Genomic DNA, 24,060 nt, shown 5'->3' with positions numbered 1-24,060 from the left:
ATGAGTTCTCCAGCTGCTGGTGCGACTCATAAAACGGTAAGGCTGGAAACATGAGGGCCTCTTTAGTGGGCCCAAGGGTTCCTGCCCCCCCCCCCCCCTCCCACACACACACACACACACCCATCTCCCCCTGTACTCTGTGTGTGGACCCCTCAGTTACATGTAGGGCTAACGGAAGTGGGAGGGGGGCTAACAGTCTCAAATATGTGCCCCTGTGTTCTGCCTGGCCCCGTGACCTCATCTCTCATTACCTCTGCCGTCCGGACGGTGCGAGAACAAGCCCTGGGAGGAGGACGTTCTCTGGTAGGTTCTCGGCTGCTGTGATGTGGAACATTATTTGGAACTAGAAACGGTGCTCAGAGAGCGCAGACCTCCGCCCATGAACGCACTCCGTGGCCCTGTGCGCGCGCACGTGCACGTGCACACAAGCAGGACGTGTTTTGGTGTTGCTGCATTCGCTACTGTTGGTTGAGCTTTATGGTCTCTGTGACCTTCCCATGTGGAGATACCGCCGTTTCAATTCCCCCATTGACAATGAATCACCATGAATGGGGGGAATTCTTCTCTCCTGAGACTAAATCCCACAGATGAATGGATCTGAATGGGCCGGCTGTTTGGGCAACTCGTGGACCCGCCTCGTGATTCGGATCATCTCACAAATGTAAAGTCTTGTAAGGTGGACCATGATAGACGCTTCCACTGAGTTTCATGAAAACTGATCTGGTAGTTATTGCGTAATCCTGCTAAAGAACCAACGAACACGCGCCACCCGAAAACATTACCTCTCGCCCTGCGCTGTCACTGGGGCAGAGGTAGTAAATGAAGTAACGTTGGGTGTTTGACTGTGTTGACATCCTCTATTTCTGTTTCCCGTCTGTCAGGTGCAAGGCGGACGCTGGAAACGCAGAATCACTACCAGCCAGGGCGAACGCCCTCCAGGTGACTCCTCCCCCACACCCTCCCCGCCTCCTGCCGGACTGGCCCCGGCTCCGCCCCTGGCCAACACATTCGGTCGCGGCCCCGCCTCTTACCGGAACCGCCGCTTCAACAGGACGGCGTCGCGGCCGAGGAACCGGTCCTCTCAGACCTCCCTGCCCCTGGCCTGTGAGGAGGAGGAGGAAGAGGAGGAAGAGGAGGAAGAGTGGGCTCCACAGCGCCACCCAGAGTCCTGGAGGACCCAGTGGACCAGCCCCCGCTCCCTCTCCCTCTTCTCGCTGCACACCCCCGGGCCCGGCTGCTCCCGCTCGGCCTGCTCCTCCCCCGGCCACACCCTGGCCCCGCCCTTCCGCCTCAACCTGGACGCTCTGGTTGGTGCAGAGGAAACGGACGTGGACACCGGGAGGATGGTCCACATGGGCGGCGCCATGGACCTGTCGGTGGTGTCGGCGTACAACAGGTCCCGCCCATCACCGGCGCCATCTCAAGACGAGGCCCTGCCCCCTCCCTCGGCCCCCTCCGGACGGGTCACGGGTAAGGCATCGACGTCGGGCCGGCCCCCGATTCCCACGAGGACCAGTAGCCTGTCCTCCAATAGCACGTCTTCCAACCAGCAGCAGCCACACCCCCGCAGCACCTGCCTGCCAATGTATGGGCCTCCCTCCTTGAGTGACACATCCCTCAGCCAATGGGACGGCATTAACGGAGAGGTGACGCAGAACTGTCATGGGGAGGGCCAGGAGCAGGAGGAGGATCAGGAGTTCTACATCTAAAATGACACTAGAGAGGGGCAGTTGGGTCACTATAGAAGTCAGGGGCAGAAACACTTGCAATGCTGCTCTACGCTGCCCCCTGGGGGGACTGGTGGAGGAATTGCAGAGGACTGTGGGAGTGCAAAGACAAAAATATAATTGCATTTCTGTTTCTATTTGTTTTTTTATGATATGTCCATGTACATGTGGTTATAATATGATCTTTTTGGTGTAAGTATAAGCTTGTGTTAGTCATGTATAAGGTTGAAGATATTTGCATTTTTGTTATTTTATAGGAAAAGTGTGGTAGACTGTCTAGCACAAACAAATTATACTTGTTGTACATAAACAAATAGGGTATCTCATAGAATTATAACAGGTCATCTGAACAAAGGACATAATTACTGGCATGACATTTCTACATCTATCCACTCAGGCAGCTAAACCTTATGGCCAGTTGTATAGAAGGCGTCCTATCCATGACAATAACAAAAGACAATTGTCTAAATATCGCAGTGCTTACAGTAAGTGTCTTCCTCTGCTCATCTCTGTACCTCCCTCTGCAGTGAACCCGTGGTGGTGGAGGGGAGAACAGTTTGTGGCATCTAAGGATGGTCCTGCTTGTGTGGATGACCTGCAGAGCGTTGTGCTCCAGGCCTGGAAGCACCGCCTTCCTCTCACTCTCATTCACTTCCATGTTAAACAGCAAATCTCAAGCCAAATGTTGTGCTTGCACATTGATTGGTTGTCAAATAACTACTGCAAGGACCAATCAAAACCCCATGCTGTCAGCTTCATAGAGCTCTGTGTTAGCCAGAAGACCGTACTGTATCTCCCATCGTGTTTCTACAGATGAATGCAGGTTAGAGTGAGGAGACCAGGAAAGGCAGCCACTTAGAGTGAGCGATCCTGGACCTGGCTTAAACTCTGTGTCTGAATTCTTTATTATATACTGTTTATTTAAAGTACATACTGCACATTCTATTTTATGCTGTTCAGTTTGTGCTATTTAGGTGTGTATGCAGTATGGATTCCAGGAATCTGCAACCAATCATACCAAAAGAAGCCAATATCTCTAATATGTATTGGCTGAAATAGCCAATAGCCAAGAATGAGCTGTGTCCAGGCCTTCTGCATATATCTGCCATTGGCAATATTAATCTTCAGCTGTTTTCATATAAAAAACGTATATATAAAACGTTCTGATCTTACATACACTAAATATCTACTACCACTACTAAGTAGTAGTGAAGAATTCAGACACAGCCGAGACCGAGTCTGAGAATATTTCTGATGCAGTGCTGCCCTATAGTGGTGGTGTCTAGAACAGCAGTTTTGGGATAGAGAGCTGCTTATCTGGGTTTTGTGGAAGTAGCCTGTGAATCGTATCAGTACAGTTTTGATTATGATTTCTATGACCATTAAACTATCTTGGTTAGAATACATTTATCCATGATATGAGTTACTATATGTTTGACAGATCACTAAGAGGAGGTGTCAAACCGGTTCTGTTTGAGGGAATAGTTTGATAGATTAAGAGTTTTACAAGACAGGATTTGTTTCTGGACTCATGTCTGCTGCGAAGCCATTTCCATTTGCTTGTAAGTCAAGACTAGTGTGTCAACTTAACGAGAGAACTGTTCTGGACAGAGCCAAGATGTTCCCTCACGGTTCTGGGAAGAGCCAAAATGTTCCCTCACGGTTCTGGCTGTTTCACAGCTCTCTCGTCTCAAAGCCCCATGTAAGCACTTCACCAGGTGTGTGAGACTCCGCTTCAGACACCTTCATGGTATAGGAGGGAAATCCCATAATACTCAACTGGGTTGTCACAGTGAGGTCTCCATGAGCTCTGCAGAGGTGATGTCATCGCCGGCCAATCAGATGGGAGGATTGTATAAGCTGTTGTTTCTCTTCAGTCCAGGTCGTATTGAGGGGAGCTCAGGTTTGTGAGGAAAGCTCGCTGTTACAGTCACAACCACACCACGGGTCACTAATCAACAGGGTCGCTCTAATCAACAGGGTCGCTCTAATCAACAGGGTCACTGTAATCAAGACTCGCACTGATTCAAGTGGGCAGTAATCCCTGTCCTTGACAAGCATGCCACTAGTGAAAAACTCATCAATCAACAATCAACCTTTAGGCATTGATTGTTCACCTTTTGAAAAAGCAAGTAGACAAAAATAGTACTTGATTTGAATGCAAAATCAATTCTGTAACCCCCCCCAATAACTACCTCTAGCTAACTAGCTCTTCTGGAAGTGGTTGATTCCAGGGAGAACGGACGGCAGGGTGCATTATTAGAGTATTCAAACAAGTATCCTACATTTGAGTTGTCAGTTAAAGCTGTAATGCATCGGTCATAAGGGGGCATCGGAATGTTTCAGAACATGTCTGCCCTCAGAATTCTCTGTGACTGCAGTCCCTTAAACCTCCACCGGGGGGCAGCGCCTGGTAGAGAGGCAGGCAGCCAGGCCTCTAGAATAAGGAACATTACCTCACTGTTTTCAACGGAACTGGGAGTGGGAGATGAGAAAAACTCAAATGTCATGAGATGTTCATAAGTGTGTTGTGCACTTCTAACGCCCTAGTTTCCTCTCTGTCCTTAGTTATAATAGGAAATGCCCAATTGTGACAATATAGACTATATGACATGCACAATCAAACGTGTTACAATCAACCTACTGGCCTTCCAGGCTACTGAAACATATTTAAGACACCGATACACAATACTAATGTCACAGCCAGTCAAAGCACCACCTACCATAACCTTTTACAGCCTACCGTGCCTCCTCACTCCCTTCGACCAGCAAGACGGGCGAGGAGGTGTGTGTGTGTGCGTGTGTGTGTGTGTGTGTGTGTTTGTGTGGGATGCGTCCCCTTCACACGTCCCCCATTCCCAGTGCCAGCGCGCTCTGGGCCCTAATCCCGGCGGGGCGTACCTGGCGGATCGCTCCGGCGACACCGGCTCACAGCGCTGCCGCCTCGCGCTCCTGCCCCGCGCGCACGACGATCCCCGCTAATCCCTCCCCATCGGCCCATAGGCCCCGCGGTCCGAGGGAAACAGGGCACGGGAGGTCAGCCATGCTCGCTCACACGCACTACGCACGCGCCAAAGCTGTCACTGATGATGAGGATTCTATTGTCATTTGTTTGCCGACTTCCGAGACACTCAAGGTCATTTGTGGCCGAGGTATCTGTGTTTATCTGTAACTCGTCTATGTCCTCTGAATCTCCTTCATTGTGACACATTGTGTGTGTGTGTGTGTGTGTGTGTGTGTGTGTGTGTGTGTGTGTGTGCGTGTGCGTGTGCGTGTGCGTGCGTGTGCATGTGTTTTGGAATGCATTGATTGTGTGCTTTAGTCTGCATTATGCTGCCAGTGTTTTTTTCTGGAACACTCAAAGGTCATTGAGTGTGTGTGTGTGTGTCTGTGTGTGTGAGTGTGTCTGTGTGTCTGTGTGTGTGTGTGTGTGTGTGTCTGTGTGTGTCTATGTGTGCACTGGATGTGTGTGTGTGTCTGTGTGTGTGTGTGTGTGTGTGTGTGTGTGTGTGTGTGTGTCTGTGTGTGTGCACTGGATGTGTGTGTACCTGCATACACACTTTTAAACTTTGCAGACATGTATTGATTGCACCGGTTGTGAGAAGCACATAGTCAGAGGACCAGCAGTCTACTGGGACATGGTCTGTCTCCTGTCTCTCAGAGGACCAGCGGTCTACTGGGACAGTCTGTCTGTCTCCTGTCTCTCAGAGGACCAGCGGTCTACTGGGACAGTCTGTCTGTCTCCTGTCTCTCAGAGGACCAGCGGTCTACTGGGACAGTCTGTCTGTCTCCTGTCTCTCAGAGGACCAGTGGTCTACTGGGACAGTCTGTCTGTCTTCTGTCTCTCAGAGGACCAGCAGTCTACTGGGACAGTCTGTCTGTCTCCTGTCTCTCAGAGGACCAGCAGTCTACTGGGACAGTCTGTCTGTATCCTGTCTCTCAGAGGACCAGCGGTCTACTGGGACATGTCTGTCTCCTGTCTCTCAGAGGATCAGCGGTCTACTGGGACAGTCTGTCTCCTGTCTCTCAGAGGACCAGCGGTCTACTGGGACAGTCTGTCTCCTGTCTCTCAGAGGACCAGCAGTCTACTGGGACAGTCTGTCTCCTGTCTCTCAGAGGACCAGCAGTCTACTGGGACAGTCTGTCTCCTGTCTCTCAGAGGACCAGCGGTCTACTGGGACAGTCTGTCTGTCTCCTGTCTCTCAGAGGACCAGCGGTCTACTGGGACAGTCTGTCTGTCTCCTGTCTCTCAGAGGACCAGCGGTCTACTGGGACAGTCTGTCTGTCTCCTGTCTCTCAGAGGCAAAGCAGTCTACTGGGACATGTCTGTCTGTCTCCTGTCTCTCAGAGGACCAGCGGTCTACTGGGACATGTCTGTCTGTCTCGTGCCTCTCAGAGGACCAGCGGTCTACTGGGACAGTCTGTCTTTCTCCTGCCTGTCAGAGCAGAGGACATGAGAACCTCTTCACCAGAAGTTCTGTCAGAGAGAAACTCAGAGAAAAAGGCGCTGAGAGGCGGAAATCAAATCATGACTACAGTCTTACGGTTCGTCTGGATGACCAGCAGCCTGGGATGCTCTCCATCTTGTTCTCCTTCCTCCTCTGTTTTCTGTCATGCCCGTGGTGAGGACAGAGGTCAGGGGTCATGGGTGGGCGGAGGAGGGGTGCAGGGTCTCAGTGGAGAGCCTGGGGATTGACACCGCTAGTAGAGATTAAATTACAGCCATGTGGGGAGAGGTGGAGGCATCGCAGAGATTGCACACACACACACACACACACACACACACACACACACACACACACACAATACACACACATACACACACACACACAACACACACATACACAACACACACACACACACACCACACACACATACACAAACACACACAACACACACATACACACACACACACACAAGCACAGACACACTCATATAGAGACAAACATGTAGACACACCCTCAAACGCGTTCACTAGACACCTTTACACACACGCACATCCATGCTTGCTGCCGCACTCACTCACTGGCCACACACACACACACACACACACACACACACACACACACACACACACACACACACAGAAATCCATAGGATAACAGTCTCACAGTGGGGTGTAGTTGTTGTTACTGTGCTGGTAGGGAGCTGACTTCAAGCCGGTCCAGTGCTGTGCATAATGAACGCTCAACAGAGAGAGTATTCCCAGGGTCAGGGGTCAGGCCAGCTTCTCAGGGCTCAGCGCAGCGACGGCCGCAGGGCTGTGAGGTCACTGAGGTTCAGACGGGATGTCCCAAGGTGGACTATCCAAAGGTGGTTCCGACAACGCCAGCTAAATACTTTCTGGGAGTATTAGCACTCCACTATTACCAGGCTTTATAGTTCTTTATCTCAGGGTTGAACAGAGTATACAGATTCTGAAACAGTTGCAAAGTATGAACAGAGTTAAGTTTTATTCTTATTTTACAATACTGTAGGACTGTGCACAAGGAGGTTTTCACCGCCCAGGGTGACTTGGATCGATAGTCTTAGGGGATTTCTCCCGACGGCCTCCTGGACCGGGAGAGCTGGTTGGTGGAGCTCCACCCTGCCACGTATACTGCGGATTGGAAACAAGTGTCAGTTCTCACACGAAAAAAGGGGACCACTGAGTCCTTTAACCACTAGGGGGTGTCCACGGCAAACCAACACTACAAAACTATCACAGCAACTACGGCAATCCAATTGAGAGGGCAGGGTCTTCCAGGAGTGTTCGGTTAATCCACAAAATTATCCAATATCCACTTGGTAAACAGATAGCCGGGCCAGCCAAGCGGCAATTAAAAAGTCAAAGATTTAAGTCAATGGCTGGCTGTATGGTACACTTATTCGCACAAAATATAAAATAATAGGCCCAGTCAATGTCCATGTAGGCTATTACTAAAATGCCAGGGCTGTTTCTAAATGTCTCTTATAAAATACTAAAATAGCAAGGCGGTTCTTAATGTCCATACGAATAATTAAACAGGTCAGAGCACAGTAGCCTACTTAACTTCGGAGAGGATGTCGGGACACCGACACTCCACTGTAGTATGACGCGCTCCCCAGCACAGGTTGGTTCAGGATCGGGGCGTAGTCAGGCCGGCCGCTGATCGGGGTAGGCTATCCAGCGAGCAGCACTCTCTCGCTCCGGTTCCCTGACGGCTCACGTCTGCAGCAACTCCCTCTGGTCCACCGCTCTCACAGGTCCCGCTGATCGCCGCAGTCTTCCTCGGCTCCGGCGCTGTAGCTGGTGACTAGGTAACGTTAGCTGACAGTCAATTCACGTGCGCGTTCCTCTTTCGCCGCCGTAGCACCGGGATAGTCCTCCAGGCAAGCACACGCTCCGATTTCCGTCCCCCACACAACCCCCGTTCTGCCGGGGCAGTGTGCTCTTTATAGCAGGCTGTGAGACACAGGTGTTCCCGGTTCAGTCCTGATTGTCCTCTCACTCACCGACGATGGTTGCCGCCCCCTTTGCCCAGCTCTAATCATCAGGGTTGGGAGTAAACAAACGGTCACAGCACAGCGAAAAACACATACAGGTAGTACAAAAATGGACCTCGTCACATCTCCCCATTGTGAAATGTTGGCAGTCTCTGCCATTCAGAGTCTATAGCGGGGTGGTGGGATGCCTATATTTGGCCGGGTTGAGCGCCTTGGCTCAGCGGCTGCGTCAGGGTTGTAGTCATTGGCGGGTACATGTCGGACAGGGACAGGGACTGCGCGCCTTGGCTCGGCGGCCGCGTCAGGGTTGGCGTCAGGCGCGGGTACATGTCGGACAGGGACGGGGATATATAAGAGCGTAGGGCTCGCAGGTCTCACAGGGTTCTCTGGCAGAGTCACTGGTGGCCTCTGCGAGGGGGGAACCGTGCACAGTTTCAGGGCATTCCGGTGGAGGACTTTCTCCCTCCCACCCCTCTCCGGCTGTACTTTGTACACTACGCCCGTGTTTCCCTTGGCTTCGACGACACGATAGGGCTCGGGGTCCCATACCCCATGTAGCTTTCCCAACCCTCGTCGGCCCCGGTCACGCACCCACACCCGTTCCCCAGCTAACAATGGAGTCGCGTTGGCTCTTTGGTCGTAGCGGCTCTTACTCCGCTCGGCCGCCTTGTCCATCCTACCACGTGCTAGCTCATACGCATATGTCAGCTTCCTGTGATGGTCTCCGACCCAGTCAGTCAGTCCCTTGCTTGGCTGTTCCCGTTCTACCCCTAGCACAACATCTACTGGGAGCCTGAGGTGTCGGCCCTGCAGCAGATAGGATGGCGCGAAGCCGGTGGCACTGTGTACGGTGTTATTGTAGGCCTGTAGGAGTTCGGATAAATACTCTGGCCAGCGGCTCTGTTTCTCGGCCCCCATGGTACGGAGCATGTTAAGGAGTGTTTGGTTCATGCGTTCGACACGCCCATTCCCGGCAGGGTGGTAAGGTGTTGTCCTGCTCTTAGTGACTCCATACATCTCGCATAGCTGCTGCATCAAGTCAGACTCGAAATTGGGGCCCTGGTCTGAATGAAAACGGACGGGGCACCCAAAGTGCCGCACGATCTCAGAATAGATTGCTCGTACAGTGGTCCTGGCTGTCTGATCGCGGGTAGCTACGGCCCATGTGTAACGCGTAAACATATCAGTCATCACTAGTATGTTTTGATAGTAGTCGTTTGGTCGACCGAGTGTTAGAAAGTCAAGAGCGACTACCTCAAGGGGGAAGGTAACGGTTACTGGGTTCAAGGGGGCTCGTGGTTCTACCTTGTCACGTTGCAAACTGCATGTAACACACTCTGCTTGGAATTGGCGCACCTGTGTCTCCATGCCTACCCAGAAGAACCGGCGCCTCAGCGTCAGCAGCGTCCTTCCCGCTCCAGCATGTGCCGCAGACTTGTGGTGTTGTTCCCATACCATCTGACGCCGGGGGCCTGGACACACAACCTGAAACAATTGCTCTGAGGTGTTAGGGTCAGTGAATCGGCGACACAAAACCCCATCCCGTAGGCTGAGCCGCCTGAATTGTTTCAACAACCTTGCTGTCCCAGTGGTGTGTATCTCCTGTTGTCGGCCCGTAGGGCAATGCCCTTGTTCCACATACCTTCTCACAGTGCGGATCTCAGGGTCAGCTACTTGTTCCTGTTCCCAGTCGATGCGGCCTTCTGGGGCGCCATCCTGGTGGGTCACCACAGCTGATGCGGTTACGTCTCTAGGACTGAGTTGCTGTGGGGGGTGTTTAGGTGTGGGGAATCGCGACAAAGCATCCGCATTCACATTTTCTCTGCCAGCACGATATTTCACCTCAAAGTCAAAGGATGCCAGTTGGGCTGCCCAGCGTTGTTCCACTGCACCCAGTTTCGCCGTCTGCAAATGGGCCACAGGATTATTATCGGTGTAAACAACAAACTTGGCACCAGTCAAATAATCTTTGAACTTTTCGGTAACTGCCCACTTTAGTGCGAGGAGTTCAAGCTTGAAGGAGCTATAGTTGGCGTCATTCTGCTCTGTAGGATGCAAACTGCGGCTCGCATAGGCAACCACCCTCTCTTTACCCCCCTGCACTTGGGCGAGTACTGCTCCCAGCCCATGGTGACTGGCGTCTGTGTAGAGGGTAAATGGCTGTGAGAAGTCTGCGTAAGCTAGGATAGGGGCCTCTGTTAGCACTTTCTTTAGAGCATCAAATGCTGTTTGAGCTTCTACTGACCAGGATATGCGATGAGAACCCAGACGCTTGTCATTCGGCACTCCTACCAGGAGTGAGTTTAGGGGGCGTGCAATTTTTGCAAACCCAGGGACGAAACGTCTGTAATATCCGGCCAGGCCGAGGAAGGCCTTGAGTTCCTTAGCAGTGGTAGGGGCTGGCCAATCGACAACAGCAGCTATCTTCTCGGGGTCCGGTTTCACGCCTTCACGGTCGACTACATGCCCCAGGAATTTAACCTGCCGATGGAAGAGTTTGCATTTGTCAGGGCGTAGCTTCAAGCCATGTTTCGAGAGACGCTCAAACACCTCCTCTAAGTGCTTTAAGTGCGTAGCAAAATCGGAGGAGTACACAATAATGTCATCTAAATAGACTAGGAGGGAGTCAGTAATTTGGCCATTTAAGCATTGTTGCATAAGGCGTTGGAAAGTGGCTGGCGCGTTGCAGAGGCCAAATGGCATGCGTTGAAACTCGTACAGACCTACAGGGGTGGTAAAAGCAGTTTTTTCACGGTCCTGCGGGTCTACCTCCACTTGCCAGTATCCGCTGGCCAGGTCCAACGTGGAGAACCATTCTGTGCGGGTCATGGAGGTCAGGGTCTCCTCGATCCTGGGAAGTGGGAAAGCATCTTTGTGTGTAACAGAGTTCAACTTTCTGTAGTCTACACAGAATCTCCAGCTGCCATCTTTCTTCTTTACCATGACTATGGGTGCTGCCCATGGGCTGGAGCTTTCAGTAATGACACCATTTTGCAACATACCTTCCAACAGGGTTCTCATATCCTGGTACAGCAAGGGGGGTAATGGTCGGAAGCGTTCCCGTATGGGCGGTGCCTCGCCTGTAGGGATAGAGTGTTTTACCACATCTGTCCTTCCGAAATCTTCCTCGTGGGCCGCGAAAGCCTTCTCCCATTTGTGCAGCAGGGCAGCCAGTTGTCTCTGCTCATCTTGGGTGAGGTCCGGCCGCTCGGCCAGCTTAAGGACCTGGAATGCTTGATCAGGCTCCTCCCCCATGCATACATCCACTACACTGACCTTGACTGTACCTTCCTCCTCCTGTTCTAGGCAGACATCCTGCACACCATAAACATCCAGGCTATCGACCTGAGTCACTTGACCGAGCTTCTGGTAGCGGTCCAAGGAGACAGGGAAGTCGTGTAGGTTGCGGATCCGGACGGGGACCCGTCCATTCTTGACCACAGCTACAGACCGGGCCACGGAAATGGCGCCTGGCTCAGGGAGTGCTTCTACCAGACCATGATAGTCCCGCCTGCCAGCTGCAGCCCGTCCCCAGACAACCACCTCACTCCGGGCTGGGATAGTCACTCCGTGGCGGTGCGCTGCCCAGACGTAGCCATGGTGTCCATCATCTGTCGTCACTCCAGTCCTACGACACGTCGCAAATGCTGCGTTCCAGGCACTTTGGGACTTGGGGTTTTTACAGAACAACCGGGCTGGCCCTTCCGAATTACGGAACACAGCGTCCCAGCAAGGCTGTATGATGTTCATACCAATAATGAGGGGGTCTGATGCTGATCTGTCCTCTACTACAAAAACCCCTCGCGGACCGATCTGATGGCCCTCGATGTCAAAATCTAGCTGTACATATCCTAGATAGGGGATATGGAGGTTGTTGGCCGCTTTTATTCTGACCATAGCAGGGGGTTCTCTAACTTCGCTTTCTGGGAAGTGTTGGCTCAAAAGGCTATGACTGATGATTGATATTTGGGAACCTGTGTCTAAGAGCCCTTTCAACTTGACTACACCCACTCCCACCTCAACCTGGGGGCACTGCCCAACTAACATAACCGATGGCCCTTGTACCTCCTCCTCTTGTCCTAGCCCCACCGCCCGAGCCTCAGAAGTGGGGGATGCTAGTTTAAATGTGAGGGGGTGTGACTGTCTCCACAGAAGCGGGCCATGTGACCTACTTGGTCACAACGCCTACAGATCGGCCTACCATCTGGTGCCCATTTATTAGATGATGCAGGGACTTCCTGGCGGCGCATAGGCGCGCGGCGCGAAGTGGCGTAGTTAGTCTGCTGAGGTGGGCCTCTTGGCCGGAGCTCTTCTAGGAGGTCACGTGTCCAATCTTTCAGCTGATCCTTTAACTCTGCAAGGATCTCCTGCTTGATTTCTGCTTTCCAGTCGGTTTTCTGTGGGTGAGAGCGCACGTTATTTGTTCCCCCCATGGCTGTACAAGATAGCTCTGGCCACTTACGTCCATGTCCATCCTCGTCCAGGAGGAACGCTTCTCGTTGGAGATCATTGAAGGTTCCGTCAGGGTTCTGGCGTGCATGTCTCCTCATGGCCTGCGCCAGAGGTCCCTCCTCCAGCCCAAGCATGAACTGCTCTTTCATGTGTACGTCAGTGGGTGCTGCGTCTTCATCAAGCCGTTGTAACCGGCTGCGGAGTTCTCTCAACCTGAGGGCATAAGACTTAACAGGTTCATCTGGTCTTTGACGGCACCCATAGAATTGTACTCTGAGCAATGGACCTGAAGACTTTTCAGCATAAATGGCATCTAGAGCAGTAAAAATCTTTGCTGCAGTGTTACGCTCATCTGCAGTTAGGATGTTAATCTGTCTTTTGGCCTCTCCAGTCAGTGCTCCCATAATCATACTAACTTTCTGAGTCTCTGTTTGTCCCTCGATTCCAACCAGCCCTTTTAGCTGCTCTTTCCAATCTTCGTATTTCCATACCTCTGAATTTTTCCAATCTGTTTGGTCTATTCCTCCGAATTTTGGCACCCATGGTGCACCTGGGAATACAGGCATCATCATCATGTTCAGAATTCACAATGTTACAAATCTGTACTCTGTTCAAAGCCTGAATCCTGCCGACAGCGCCAAAAAAGGATGTCCCAAGGTGGACTATCCAAAGGTGGTTCCGACAACGCCAGCTAAATACTTTCTGGGAGTATTAGCACTCCACTATTACCAGGCTTTATAGTTCTTTATCTCAGGGTTGAACAGAGTATACAGATTCTGAAACAGTTGCAAAGTATGAACAGAGTTAAGTTTTATTCTTATTTTACAATACTGTAGGACTGTGCACAAGGAGGTTTTCACCGCCCAGGGTGACTTGGATCGATAGTCTTAGGGGATTTCTCCCGACGGCCTCCTGGACCGGGAGAGCTGGTTGGTGGAGCTCCACCCTGCCACGTATACTGCGGATTGGAAACAAGTGTCAGTTCTCACACGAAAAAAGGGGACCACTGAGTCCTTTAACCACTAGGGGGTGTCCACGGCAAACCAACACTACAAAACTATCACAGCAACTACGGCAATCCAATTGAGAGGGCAGGGTCTTCCAGGAGTGTTCGGTTAATCCACAAAATTATCCAATATCCACTTGGTAAACAGATAGCCGGGCCAGCCAAGCGGCAATTAAAAAGTCAAAGATTTAAGTCAATGGCTGGCTGTATGGTACACTTATTCGCACAAAATATAAAATAATAGGCCCAGTCAATGTCCATGTAGGCTATTACTAAAATGCCAGGGCTGTTTCTAAATGTCTCTTATAAAATACTAAAATAGCAAGGCGGTTCTTAATGTCCATACGAATAATTAAACAGGTCAGAGCACAGTAGCCTACTTAACTTCGGAGAGGATGTCGGGACACCGACACTCCACTGTAGTATGACGCGCTCCCCAGCACAGGTTGGTTCAGGATCGGGGCGTAGTCAGGCCGGCCGCTGATCGGGGTAGGCTATCCAGCGAGCAGCACTCTCTCGCTCCGGTTCCCTGACGGCTCACGTCTGCAGCAACTCCCTCTGGTCCACCGCTCTCACAGGTCCCGCTGATCGCCGCAGTCTTCCTCGGCTCCGGCGCTGTAGCTGGTGACTAGGTAACGTTAGCTGACAGTCAATTCACGTGCGCGTTCCTCTTTCGCCGCCGTAGCACCGGGATAGTCCTCCAGGCAAGCACACGCTCCGATTTCCGTCCCCCACACAACCCCCGTTCTGCCGGGGCAGTGTGCTCTTTATAGCAGGCTGTGAGACACAGGTGTTCCCGGTTCAGTCCTGATTGTCCTCTCACTCACCGACGATGGTTGCCGCCCCCTTTGCCCAGCTCTAATCATCAGGGTTGGGAGTAAACAAACGGTCACAGCACAGCGAAAAACACATACAGGTAGTACAAAAATGGACCTCGTCACATCGGCAGCTCACCAGCTACAGGGCCGGTGCTCGAGGGCAACTTCAGGCCCTGATCCACACCTTCAGCTTTCTGCCCTGCACTTGGGGCCACAAGTAGGCGAAGGAAAAGATGGTAAGGCATGTTCTAATCAGTTATTATTGCATTATCATCTAATAATGGCTTTTCAAGTGGTCTAAGAGGAAATGGTAGCCTACCAAAAGGAGTCATTCTGTACAGTGTGAAAGTAGTTGCTACATTATGATACACATTGATGCCTGAAAGGACAATATGTACAGCATGATCTTCTATATGGCCATAGAGGTTGAGACAGAGGCCCAAGGGCCGCATTCCAACGTTAGCATTCTGACCTTTCCTCTGACCTTGTTGACCCAGTGTGGGCATGCTTTTTAATTGGACGAGGGATCACCAATAGGGAGCACAAATCATCACATTCTAATTCACAAATTCTTACTTCCAATGTTCACATTGTTTCTCTGACTGTGATCCAGATCAAAGCTGCTGTTTATCCTGGCGGCGATCAAGATGAAAGTTGTTGTTTGTGTTGGCGGCCGTTCAGATGATTGTTTCTGGTCAATTACCATGACATTCCTCTCCTATCAGGTCCTTAAAATTCCAAATTCCAGCACTGGAGCTGTAACATTTGGTATTAAAGAATGTGGCGCCTCCATTGAATGAAGCCAAGCTGGCTCCACTAATTAGTCAAGTTCCCGTAATGGGCGGAATGTCAGTTCACAAAGAGAACCAATACCTGATGGCAACCATGCATGGCCCATCCTTTAATTTACCACGGGAGAATGTGCATTTGTATTCTTTGAAGTTATGATGGGGACATCGATTAAAATTGTTGTCTGAGGGGGATAAAAGTTCATATTCAAAAGGGAAATGGGATTCGAGTTGAATTGTAACTCTTTTACTGCACGTCTTTGCTCTTTTATTAGGCTAATATTCCTCTTCATAATGGTCCTTAATATGAAATGATCTTTTTTATTTTCTGTATCAGAGTGCCCTTATGGAGAGGCAATTACTATTTTTATTACACATAGGGTTGTTGTTGTTGTTGCTGGTATTATGCTGTTATTATAAGGCCTATTATTATTATTATTATTATTATTATTACCACTTGAGCAGCTATAACTAAACACACCAAATCATTTCTAAAATGTGTACATTGCTCCAGACTACATTACCTGCTTTAGCTTCATCTATCTTCATGAAGTATAGTATGACTTCCATATTTTGACAAATAGCTGAAAGCAGTCCAGCTTATGTGCTTATTAGCGTTAAGGTAATGTTAATATTCCTCAGACCTGATGGGTATAACTTGGGGAGGGGATGGGTAACACGCGGTAATACTGCTGGTTTTAATGGCATATTCCAGGCAGTGTCTTCTCTGCTAATTGGAAGAGCTGACGCTGCACTTTGCTGATGCCTTGTGTTCTTGTTGGAAGAGATGCCTTTTGATCATCACAACAAAGGCCGACAGCTTGTGTAGTGGAAGGACTGTCTTTGGTGTGTGTGTGTGTGTGTGTGTGTGTGTGTGTGTGTGTGTTTGTGTGTGTGTGTGTGTGTATGTGTGTGTGTGTGTGTGTGTGAGAGAGAGTGTGTATGTGTATGTGCGTGCGTGCGTGTGCGTGTGTGTCTTGTTTCTCAGCTCGGTTTGGGATTTGCTGGCCGGTGACATGCCTCCCTCTGCCTGGCTCCTTATAGCGCCGGGGCGGCAGGAATTCTGGCCGAGTGGTACGGACATCGCCGACAGACCGCAAACACGGAGCGTTCCCTTAAACACGGTCTTATGACTGCGGTCTCGCTCAATCAAGTAACTGCTCGAAGAGCGGATAGGAGTAACTTACAATCACGGTGACAGGAGAGGTGAGGGCGACACAAACTACACGCGAACACGTTTTCCCGTGGCACAGACTGGGGACTTTACCGTTACCGGACCAACTGGCGGGAATTGGAAGGATACCTCGCGCACCTGTGCTGCAGGTAGGCTAATTACAGCAACGGCTTCTGCGCGGAGGAACAAACGTCATGTTTATTCCGTTTTAAGAGATGAAAACTGATTGACTGTTCATTAGTTTATTTTATCTTTATCGTATTTCAGTCATAGATTAATAGGTCGTTTTTCAGCAAGTTAACCCATGGTAAAACTGTTTATGAATGTAGGCCTATCTAGGCTATATTAGAAGTGTTTGTAGGCTAGGCTACTGTGAAGGCTAATTTTCGACAGAAAATGCTGAGAATATCAATAGTATGTTAAGACAGAGGAAGGGGGATAACGTTACACTTGAGAGATGGGGATAAGGAAACAAAATAGTAGGCTAATTAACCAAAGGTTTTGTTTTATGCCAAAATTCCTGGAATTGCACTGAAACATTCTCCCACCAATAATTTTGCCTCAGCAACTAAATAGGTCTCATTAGCAATTGAAGTGCCATCTCTAGTCTACATTTAAAGGTTTTAATATAGCTGGATTCATTATGCCAATTTATAGCCCAGGCCCAGCCAAAGTTCAGGCATTGGGACATTCTAATATGGTCTAGAGGAAGATTTTTAGATTCCCATTTGGAAAGTCTTCAGTTTGAATTCCCCCATTACAACTGCATCAGTCAGAGCCATTCTCAATCATCCGTTTGCATGTGATTAAAATTATATCATTTTTTTCATGTGTCTTACAGTGATCCCCTCTGTGGAACGCCTATTACGTCGTCATCCACATTTGCCCTTTGACCCTACACTGTTGAGGCCATGTGTCGCCTGTCGATGACCTCACTATTCCTCTGTTTCTGGTTGATGGAGAGGGGCCAGGGCAACGGCAGTCTCCAGGACATCATGGGCGAGCTGCACACAGACTTTGCCATCAGTCTCTACCAAACGCTCACAGAGACAGAGAACAAGTCCAACCTGATCATGTCGCCGGTGAGCGTCTCGCTGTCCTTAGGGCTGCTGCAGCTCGGTGCGAGGGGCAACACGCTGGCCCAGCTGGAGGGCGCGCTGGGATACAACGCCAACGGTAGGTAGGATCAACCCACCAATCACAACACCACTGGGAGGTCAAAGGGCAATGTTTGTGTAGATCGCAGTGTACGAATGGCTTGGTGTGAGAGCATATGGACTCACTCTGGAGGTTCTACTTTAGTCTAGGCCTGTAAGTAATATGAGAAGAGAGAAATGGAGCAAACACAATTCTGCAGTGCTGCCCTCTACTGGCGAGGTATTACCGCTGGCTCTCCAACTATCTGAATAGTTCTGACCTCATACAGGTCAACGTGTGAACCTTGTTTCAATATGGCCTACACTGGCAATATAATAGCACCGTGCAAGTGTGGCGCTGAGGAACAAACCGCAGACCACGTCATCCAGGACTGTTTGACATACCGGACACCCAACGGAATGCGTGGTCTGACGGTCGTGGATGACGAAACGGTGACGTGGCTCCTGGAGGTGTGCCCGGATATATAGCCCGGGTGACCCCCTCACCCAGGCTCAGGGTGGTAAAAGGATAGCCCCTCACCCCCGAGCCTGGGGAGGAGAGGACACAACATCTAACCCACACAAATAATAATAATAATAAGAAGAAGTGGCAATATGGCCTAGGCCAAGATTCAAGATTTGTTTATTCAGGACAGTGCACATTAATGAACATCATTCACATGTTAATTAATGCATGTGAAGTTTTCAAATAAGCTTAAAATTTAGACCATAATGGGGGGGAATACCTTTTGAGTCATCCACACAAGGTGCCAGGGATTGTTTGTGGCCTGGGCCTCGGGTCTGAGCAGCTGTGTGGTTGCAGTAGTACTGGGCTGCCCGGTTGGTGCCAGGTTCGGGGGTGCTGTCGGAGGTGGTGGGGCAGAGTGGTGTCTGGAGCCGTAATGCCCGCCCAGTGGCTCCCGGCCTGCTTCTAATCTCATTAGTCTGAGGGCAACACAAAGAGACTCTGGGGTCGTTAGGCCACTGTGTTACATTACCCTGGATGAAAACAAACTGAAGACAAAACCGGGTACAGTGTGACATCTGATAAATATTAGTGTTGGTGGCTTGGCACAGTGTGTGTGTGTGTGTGTGTGCGTGTGTGTGTGTGTCACTGTGTGACAGATAAATATTAGTGTTGGTGGCTTGGTACAGTGTGTGTGTGTGTGTGTGGCAATGTGTGACAGATAAATATTAGTGTTGGTGACTTGGTACAGTGTGTGTGTGTGTGTGTGTGTTGTAACTTATTTTGCAATAGGATAGAGCAAGTCATGAGTACTGTCTGAATGCTTGATGAAGTGAGCAGTCAAACCCCATGAACCTGCTTTTGAACAAAGATTAAAACTGTTAGGCTACTGTTGCAGTAATTTGGCTATCATGGCCTTTCTTTCCACCCCTTGTTAATGGTGCACACATTTGTTAATTATTCTTAAAACCTTCCAATTTTGGTTTGCATTTGACTGCTACTTTTACCATATTTGTGAGCGGATGTAAGATCAGTAACATTGTATTTACAGCTTTATCATTGTAACTTGAATCCATTTTTTGATGTTCCAGGGTGTCACCTCTGACCTTACTTCCTTTTCTCCAGACGCTCAGGTGCATGACTTCCTGTTGCGGGCTCAGGGGGACATGGGTAATTCCAGCCAGGGGGTGCGGCTACAGCAGGCCTGCGCCCTATTCGTGCAGAGCGGCGTCCAGCTTCTGAGTGAGTTTACCCAGCATGCAGCAGCTTGGGGTAACAGTAGCCTGGTCCGCGCCAACTTCAGCCAGCCCAACCACACCCGGAACCAGCTGGAGCAATGGGGACGCAACCATGGCAACAGTGAGTAACAGCACCCAAACACATTTGGTCTTAAATGTCAAACCATCACTAAAATGCTCTTGAGATTCCTTACATTATAACACTCACCAATCATTCCCATTCAGCATTTAAAACCAGTATTATCCCGTATTTCCCGTATTGTATTTTCTGCAAATTCAAAATGCTAAAAATGTGATTAATTCCTGCAGACTTACCTGCTTTGTGGTGACTTCAGACCCTCAATCGGTTATAGATCAGAGGGTGACCCCTGACCTCTGTTTGACCCCGTGTCTAGATGAGGCCTGGCCGCGCCAGTGGGCCGAGTCCATGGAGCTGTCTGGCTCCGGCGAGGCCCAGGGCGAGGCCCCGTGGTGGGGTCAGCGGCAGCAGATGGCCCTGGTCAACACGGTGGCTTTCCGCGGCGTTTGGCAGAAGCAGTTTCTCTTCACCGACACGCAGAACCTGCCCTTCGCCCTGCCAGACGGCAGCGTAAACTTCGGTAAGAGACGCTCAATGTCCTACCTTACATTACATTACAGTCATTTAGCAGATGCTTTTATCCAAAGCGATTAATAATAATTGCATTTAACATAGGAAAAGCCAATGTACTACTACTACATGCCAGAAATCACAAGTGCATCTCCTTTCTAAACAAGTTACTAAGAGCAACATCTAGTGCTGAAGGCAAAGTGCAAGAATAGCAATCTCAGCCACATCAAAAACACTATCCATGAAAATGTTGTATAAGACAAGTTACAGTACATGTACTGTATTTAAAGAGTACTTTCCTTTCATGAAATGTTTAAAAAAATGAATCTTTCTCTTTCAGGTCAGTTCCGTACCCCATCCGAGCAGCGGTACACGGTGGTGGAGCTGCCGTACCGAGGCCAGGCCCTCCGCCTGCTGGTGGCCCTCCCCAGCGACAGGAAGACCCCCCTGTCCTCCCTGGAGGCGCAGCTCTGCCCCCGCGCCGTGGCGGCCTGGGACACCGGCCTGCGCAGGACCAAGATGGACGTCTTCCTGCCCAGGTACGCCCCCAGAGACACGCCCCCCAGAGACACACACGCAGAGACACGCCTGCAGAGACACGCCCCCCAGAGACATGCCCCCCCAGAGACACGCCCATAGACACCCCCCCAGACACACGTCTCCCCAGAGACACGCCCCCCCCAGAGACACGCCCCCCCAGAGACACGCCCATAGACACACCCCCAGAGACGGGCCCGCAGACACGCCTACAGAGACACGCCCACAGAGACACACCCCCAGAGACACATCCGTAGACACGCCCACAGAGACACACGCATAGAGACACGCCCGCAGAGACATGCCCCCCCAGAGACACGCCCATAGACACGCCTGCAGAGACACGCCCATAGACACGCCCTCAGAGACACACCCGTAGACACACCCACAGACATGCCCACAGAGACACGCCCGCAGAGACACGCCCATAGACACGCCCCCAGAGACACGTCCACAGAGACACGCCCATAGACACGCCCACAGAGACACACCCATAGACACGCCCCCAGAGACACGCCCATAGACACACCCACAGAGACGCCACACAATCTGGACGTGGAATCATTTAACAGAATAGGTCGCTGGTCGCTCTGTTCGATGGGACACAAGAGGGGAAATGAGATTCACCTCTCAAGGGCTTTAAACACAGTTTGGTTGGATAACGTTAAGCGTTAAACGTTTGGTTAACGTTATACCTGCGTTACATTTCTCGAAGCATGCTGTAACATTCACATAGAGTATATTGGCACAAATTGATTAACAGCAATGCTAGAATTGTTGATAAACTGTAAATAGTTTAGAATGTAATTGGCCCATGTTACACAGAGTGACGTAGTCAAGTATGTTCAGTGTCAAGTTTGCCTTCTTGCCAGACACCTGTATACTGTATGTCTCAGGTATCAAATAAATACTTTGAGTTATAGCACGTCGTCATTTGGAGTGGTCTCCAAAATGGAGTGGGCAAAATAAGACGTGCCAAGAATCCTCATTTGTAATTCCTACCCTACATACAGCTTTGCCTTAACTAGCTTGAGCCAAGATAAGACATCCTAACGTCACTGAGCCCCATTCTGTTGGTCCAGGTTCAGAATGCAGAACAGGTTCAATCTGCGGTCTGTGATACCATCCATGGGGGTCAGCGATGCGTTCAACCCCACGGCAGCAGACTTCAGTGGCATATCAGGTCAGACTCTAGTCTCCCTCTGTCTCCATTCGGAGAAGTCCCATCTGTTACTGTACCTGAATTCCATAAAGTCAATCCTCTGTGCTCAGCCTCTAGTCTGTAGCAAAAAAGACAACAAACTGGTTATCTAAGGAGTTATAAATCTGTCATCTCAATCTGGTTTTGCAGTGGAGGAGGGCCTGTATGTGTCGGACGCCTTCCACGAGGCCAGGATAGAGGTCACAGAGGATGGAACCAAGGCAGCTGCCGCCACAGGTGAGTACACACACACACACACGATGTACAGCTTACAGCACACACACACACGATATACAGCTTACAACACACACACACACAGCATGACAGTGACCTGTACATGCACAGTACATGTGAGGGATTGTGATTGTGATGTTCTTCCCTCCCCTCCCCTCCACAGCGATGGTGCTGCTCAAACGATCGCGGGCTCCTGTGTTCAAAGCAGACCGACCGTTCTTCTTCCTGTTGAGACAAGTCAGCACGGGTATGAAACACACAACAATACTCCAGACTAAGTCAGCATGGGTATGAAACACACATCAATACTAAGACTCTGCTCTACGCATGAAGCAGACGCATCAGGGGCCGTTTGTACCAGACAGCACGCTCTGTTCTTCCTCTGTTTATCATGTGTTTTTCCTCCTCCAGGATCCATCCTGTTTATGGGACGCGTTGTGAATCCGGCTGACCAGGCGCCCTAGAGACAGACCCTGACCCCTCACCCCCCTAGAGACAGACCCTGACCCCCTCACCCCCCTAGAGACAGACCCTGACCCCCTCACCCCCCTAGAGACAGACCCTGACCCCCTGACCCCCCTAGAGACAGACCCTGACCCCCTGACCCCTCACCCCCCTAGAGACAGATCCTGACCCCTCACCCCCCTAGAGACAGACCCTGACCCCTTCACCCCCCTAGAGACAGATCCTGACCCCTCACCCCCCTAGACAGACCCTGACCCCTTCACCCCCCTAGAGACAGATCCTGACCCCCTCACCCCCCTAGAGACAGACCCTGACCCCCTCACCCCCCTAGAGACAGACCCTGACCCCCACACCCCTCACCCCCCCAAAGCACACTCTCCCAACCCCACCCCTGCCCACACCCGTCCCAGCCCACACGTGCCCAACCCTAACCCCAGCCCTGCCTAACCCAAACTCCAGCCCAAACTCACTACCAGTATTTATTGGGGACCAAAAGGAGGGTCCACAGACTTTTCAGGAAGAGGGACAATATTTTTGTACATATATGTAAATAAAATTTTAATACATCTGTTTTTACACCCAAGGTGTTTTGGTCTTTCTTTCCATCTCGTTAGTGGTGCCGTAGTCAAAAATCAAAACATTTGTGGATAATTCAGAACACAACAATCAAATAATGACCCTCAGTCTGCCCTAGCTGTCTCCTGGGTAGCGGTCTTAGTTTGAAGAATGATTCACACTAGATACTGTGAACACCCACACAGGTGAACCTTCAACCTCCACAGCTACAGTACAATGTCTCAAATTCCTTCCATGAAATTGAAATAAAGAGCCACTTCCACAGCTTTACAGAACATAGCGACAGTTTTATTTACATGGCCCTTCACAGTGTAAAATAGAAACTTTATTCATGGAAATACTTACAAAAAAGGCCTTCCTCTGAACATTATCTTTAAATATTTCTTTAAATGTATTTACATCTATACAGCATATTCAAAATACTCTCTTTTGGTAGCATTCCCGTTCACAAACAACAAGACAAGTATGGCAAGATTTGGTCCCTGTCTAAGGGGGCGGGGTGTTGGGAAGGGGAAAACGAGGCTAGGATGTACAGTATCAAATGTTTGGCAGGTACCTGAAAATGGGAACACTTGGAATATAGGGCCTTAGTTCTAGAACACTCCGGAGGGACACCATTCACTGTCGCACGACGGATATGTTCAAACTAGCAATGAGGTTGTCAGTGATTGTATGGGGTAATACTGTGTTATTGCTGACCACTATGCTGTCATCTCTTCCTGAGGTAAGTTCACTGTGCATTAGGGGTTCTTGACCACTACACAGTATTCTGAAACAGCATTCATAGTCCCCAAATTGGAACTTGGTTTGTTCAGGGGCCATAAAAAACTGTTATATGTCCAAATTTGTGAATGTTAAAAGGTGCTATAGATTAGATTTCTATGTAGACGAATCATAAAAAAAAACATCTACAGAGCTTTTAGAAAGGTGTGGAATAAAAGTAATGCTTTACCCCCCCACCCCCAAAAAAATATATTTGTGAATTTACGTTTTTTTGGGACGGGGTCTGAAATGAAATGTTTCTCTGTCTGGTTTGGTTCCCACCTCTAACAAGGCTTGTGAGTCAATAGTATCATGACATTGGTACCACACATTATCTGTGCTAAGAGAGATCAGGAGTCGTAACACTATTGGCTCATGAGCCTTGAGGTTTTTTAATGATTCGTCTGTGTAAAAACGTGATCTAAG

The 24,060-nt window shown here is 50.1% G+C and overlaps 2 protein-coding genes across 2 annotated transcripts; both read left to right on the top strand.

Moving 5' to 3' along the window:
- Window positions 1-204: 204 nt before the first annotated feature.
- Window positions 205-3,015, top strand: fam124a (family with sequence similarity 124 member A; the record flags this gene model as incomplete). Its single annotated transcript, XM_084452017.1, has 2 exons — window positions 205-303; window positions 882-3,015. The coding sequence occupies 2 exons, from the start codon at window positions 205-207 to the stop codon at window positions 1,707-1,709; spliced, it is 927 nt and encodes a 308-aa protein (XP_084308143.1). The 3' UTR covers window positions 1,710-3,015.
- Window positions 3,016-17,341: 14,326 nt separating this feature from the next.
- On the top strand, window positions 17,342-22,295 carry serpine3 (serpin peptidase inhibitor, clade E (nexin, plasminogen activator inhibitor type 1), member 3; the record flags this gene model as incomplete). The annotated part of the gene is made up of 8 exons (XM_084451682.1): window positions 17,342-17,606; window positions 19,158-19,391; window positions 19,666-19,869; window positions 20,200-20,398; window positions 21,479-21,579; window positions 21,748-21,834; window positions 21,995-22,078; window positions 22,243-22,295. The coding sequence occupies 8 exons, from the start codon at window positions 17,342-17,344 to the stop codon at window positions 22,293-22,295; spliced, it is 1,227 nt and encodes a 408-aa protein (XP_084307808.1).
- Window positions 22,296-24,060: the final 1,765 nt, after the last annotated feature.

Source organism: Borostomias antarcticus (assembly GCF_949987555.1).
Source record: "Borostomias antarcticus genome assembly, chromosome: 17".
Taxonomy (NCBI): Eukaryota; Metazoa; Chordata; class Actinopteri; order Stomiiformes; family Stomiidae; genus Borostomias; species Borostomias antarcticus.
This window is presented reverse-complemented; position numbering and strand designations above follow the sequence as displayed.